At 40.2% G+C, this 4,648-nt stretch overlaps 1 protein-coding gene across 2 annotated transcripts; it reads right to left on the reverse strand.

Annotated features, from left to right (window-relative positions):
• Positions 1-201: 201 nt before the first annotated feature.
• Positions 202-1,938, reverse strand: rps14 (ribosomal protein S14; the record flags this gene model as incomplete). 2 transcript variants are annotated; one of them, XM_046040995.1, is given in 3 exon segments in its annotated part: positions 202-363; positions 505-656; positions 1,820-1,938. In XM_046040995.1, coding segments are annotated over 2 exon segments (311 nt in total), but the record flags the coding sequence as incomplete, so codon positions are not given.
• Positions 1,939-4,648: the final 2,710 nt, after the last annotated feature.

Here is a 4,648-nt window from a genome sequence, read left to right on the forward strand (position 1 = left end):
ACAGACAGACAGACAGACAGACAGACCGGGGGGGGACAGACAGACAGACCGACCGGGGGGGGACAGACAGACAGACCGACCGGGGGGGGACAGACAGACAGACCGACCGGGGGGGGACAGACAGACAGACAGACAGACAGACCGGGGGGGGACAGACAGACAGACAGACAGACCGGGGGGGGGACAGACAGACAGACGTACCTGTTCCCTCCTGTGGCCCTCAGCTTGATGTGCAGCGCCGTGATCCCGAGCTCTTTGCAGCGCTGAGCGACGTCCTGAGCCGCCAACATGGCGGCGTAGGGAGACGACTCGTCTCTGTCCGCCTTCACCTTCATCCCGCCGGTCACGCGGCAGATCGTCTCCCTGGAAACACACGGACCAATCAGACGCCAGAGACAGTGTTTGACATCCCGATCAGCTGTTAAACCATCTGCAGCGTGGAGACTACAGTTCCCATAATGCTTTGGGAAACGTGAACTCTAAGTGTACTGTGTTATCACTCACTTCCCGGAGAGGTCGGTGACGTGGACGAAGGTGTCGTTGAAGGAGGCGAAGATGTGACAGACGCCGAACACGTTTTCTCCTTCGGCCACCTGAGGACCCAGACTGATGACCTGCTCCTCCTTCTTCTCCTTCCCTTTACGAGGAGCCATCGTCTGAGCGGGAGGAAGAGGAGGAGGGTTAGACATCACAAACGCTACAGCTCAACCAATCCGTGTCCCTTTAACCGCCAGCAGCTCAGAAACACCAGGTGTGTTGATCCTAACGCTACCTGACGACACGTCGCCACATCTCACAGACATCGGTCCAGACGCATCAGCACCATCTGGCCCGACAGATAAACCCTGATCCGGCGTTGGTCGGCAGGACGGCCGATCACGACTGAATATAAACTGATCGCATTCAGCTAACAGCAGCAGGACGCATTAAACTGCAACCACTTCCTGTTGCAGCAGAACACGCCGCAGCTCATATTTACACGACGTCACCGTGTTTAGCTCTTCGGTTCCTCCTCGCTGCTTTGCTAACCAATCAAATCCATCAGCCGTCCTGCAGGGAAACATTTCAACTCATCTGTGGCTGCAGATTTTCAAAATAACAACCTCAGGCTGGCAGCTAATCTTAGCTTCTGTTAGCTTCCCCTGCTCCTCACAGCGGTGCGTTCACGGCCCTCCCGTCCGTCGGGAACAGAGAGGAGAACTTCGGAAACGTTTGAAGCTTTGAGGCGGAGTGCAGCGCTGTCCGGTAATGGAACTACCTTACACACCTGAGCCGGTCACATGGTGGCTGAAGCTCCGGCTAACAGACAAGCTACCAGGCTGATGTTTCTGATTTCAGCCCGAGAACAACAACCTTCACACCGTGTTTGACCGCCGACATAAGATGTTCTGATTGTAAACATAAAGTAATGACCTGCGCAGGAGATTAACCACCAGCCTCCGGGAGAAATGCTAACGCTAGCATGTTAGCTGACACGCACCGACGAACTCACTGCGTTTCAACATAACTTACTGGTTCCTGTATAAACACCTCAGAAACTCCACAACAGATCAATAATCTATCTAATTCATCAGTAAACGTTGGTTTTCCCGCTCCTGAGCTCTGCGAGCCGACAGAAAATGGCGACGTGTTTCTGCTGCTCGCTTCACACACAGAGACAGAAAAACATCTAAAACAAACTTCAGGTTTCATTTTTGAGAAACAATTTCCCCGCGAACACAAACAAACATCTTGTCAGGTTCAGATCAGACACATTAAATCATCGGATGTTCACCTGAAAAGAAGATTAAAGTCGGATGAAGCGCTGAGCTGAACTCACCTCTGTGTGTCTCTATACGAAGCAGAAACAAGAAAGGAAGGAACTTCCGCTTCCGGCCCGAAGTTGAGGAGTTCCAGCGCGGGAAAGAGGAGCTGCTGCCGCCACGTGGCGATGGCGCGAAACTGTATTTACATTTTACATATATTCATACATTTATATGTATTTATATTTCATCTGTATACATTTATACTGTATTTATATTTCATCTGTATACATTTATACTGTATTTATACATTTATACTGTATTTATGTTTCATCTTATACATTTATACTGTATTTATATTTCATCTGTATACATTTATACTGTATTTATATTTCATCTGTATACATTTATACTGTATTTATACATTTATACTGTATTTATGTTTCATCTTTATACATTTATACTGTATTTATATTTCATCTGTATACATTTATATGTATTTATATTTCATCTGTATACATTTATACTGTATTTATATTTCATCTTTAGACATTTATACTGTATTTATACATTTATACTGTATTTATGTTTCATCTTTATACATTTATACTGTATTTATGTCATTTTTATACATTTATATGTATTTATATTTCATCTGTATACATTTATACTGTATTTATACATTTATACTGTATTTATGTTTCATCTTTATACATTTATACTGTATTTATGTCATCTTTATACATTTATATGTATTTATATTTCATCTGTATACATTTATACTGTATTTATACACTTAATCTGTATTATACACTCATACATTCATATATTCATACATTTATATGTATTTATATTTCATCTTTATACATTTATACTGTATTCATATTTCATCTGTATACATTTATACTGTATTTATACACTCACATTCATATATTCATACATTTATACTGTATTTATATTTCATCTTTAGACATTTATACTGTATTTATTATTTTTGGAAAAAGAAAATAATCAAATATGTTAATTTATATTGTTTTTGTTTAGTCTTCTCCTATTTGTACAGCAGTTAAAAAAGCAACATTTATTTCTTAAAACTTACTAGTCACTATATAAAAGCTACTAGTTCTTATTTATTAGTTACTAGTAAGCTAAATATTCCAAAACATACTAGAAACTTGAAAGAAACTAAAATGGTTTTGGTTAGTAAAAGAAATGGTAAAATGACTTGTTGATATTAATATTTTATTCTTTCTAGTAACTAATGGAATAGTTCAACCTAGTAACTAATAAATAAGTACTAGTTGCTCTTAAATGGTGACCGGTTTTAAGGAATAAATGTAAAACCGGTTTGCCACAGCTTCCTTGTTTATTTCTATGTATCCAATGTTTGTTTTCTGATTTCCCTTCATTGATCATATTTTTATACAGTTTCACCTCCTTTTACATGATTATCTAAATACTTTTCACAACTCGCTCTCTCCTCATAATTCTGGTGGGGAAACATGAATATATTAATAATAGTGTAAATCTAAAACAATGAACTTAATTTGGACACTAAAACAAATCTGCACCCGTCTCAGCTGTGTGTAATCAGTGCGCCCCCTGCTGGCTACAGGGAAACATCATTTTACATTTTTAATAACCTCTGATAAAAATAGATTATTGACCACTTTCTGTTAAAGAGCTTGTGAATGAATTATTATTATTATTATTAGGGATCCCTGTTTGGTTTGGTTCTCATTCTTCTTCTTTTTCTCCGCTAAGTCTTTGGGCAGCAAAAACTGATGGACGAAAACTCACTAAAATTGGCATGTAGGTTGCAAATTCCACCCAAACTCAGGCAAAAACAATGGTCCTCATTGACCTCATGGTGGCGCTATAACTATCAACTTTGCATTTTGGCAACAGCTTCCTTTAGAGTCAAACTTCTTTAATCATTTATGTGACTTTTTATCACTTTTCTCTAAAACCTATTTTTACGAACTCGTAATTCGCTGGATGGAGTCAAACCAAATTCGTTTTGTAGGATCTCGGGTCACTTCTCAGTTGATGTATAAAATTTGATAATGATTGTGTAAAGTGGGCGTAGACATTTCTCATTCCTCATGCAGTCATATTCAGTATCTTGCTGTAACTTGTACAGGATGCACAACATTGTCTTTTTAGATAGCTTATTTTCATTTTCTTCTCCGTTTTGGATCAAATGCCACCAAAATAATTCACAACACTCCCAAAACCAGCAGAATGATGTGTGATTTTGTGCAGAATCTTCCATCTTGACTCTTGTAAGCGTTTTAAGTTTAAATGTGACGTCACCACCTCAACCTGTGAGAAGGTGAGTGGAAACAGCTTCTCACCAGCAGCTCAGTCAGTCACCTGCTCTGCAGATCTGCAGGTCCAGGGTTCAAACCCCCAGGAGACCGAGTCAGACGTGCTCACAATGGGGGTGTTCAGATCATAGCAGTTGTCTATTTTATTTGGATCCCGTGAAACTTTGTTCTTATTTTTCTCCGCTTAAAAGTGTTTGTGCAGCTTAAACTTTAAACCTGTGAAACACAAAATGTCGCAGGTGTGTTGAACATTTCACCCAGCAGTCAGGTACATAATGTAATGACGCTCTCTGATCTCAAGGCGATGCTGTAAAAGAAAAAGGTTGCGTTTCAGCAATTACCTCAAAGTCACTTTAATCTCTTCAGTCGTCTGTGTCTGTTCTTCTCCTCTGAAAATGTCACATGTTGCGTTTTTCACGACTCGCTTGGATCCCGATCATTGCCGCTCGCCGCTATATTTATTATAACAAATGTGTTAAATCTGCAGGATGAATACAAACCTGGTTTCTACCTCAGAGTCCTGATGAGACTCAAAGTGACCAGAGCAGGAAATAACATCAGATTTCTTCACTTTAA

Source organism: Micropterus dolomieu, linkage group LG23 (genome assembly GCF_021292245.1).
Source record: "Micropterus dolomieu isolate WLL.071019.BEF.003 ecotype Adirondacks linkage group LG23, ASM2129224v1, whole genome shotgun sequence".
NCBI classification, from domain to species: domain Eukaryota; kingdom Metazoa; phylum Chordata; class Actinopteri; order Centrarchiformes; family Centrarchidae; genus Micropterus; species Micropterus dolomieu.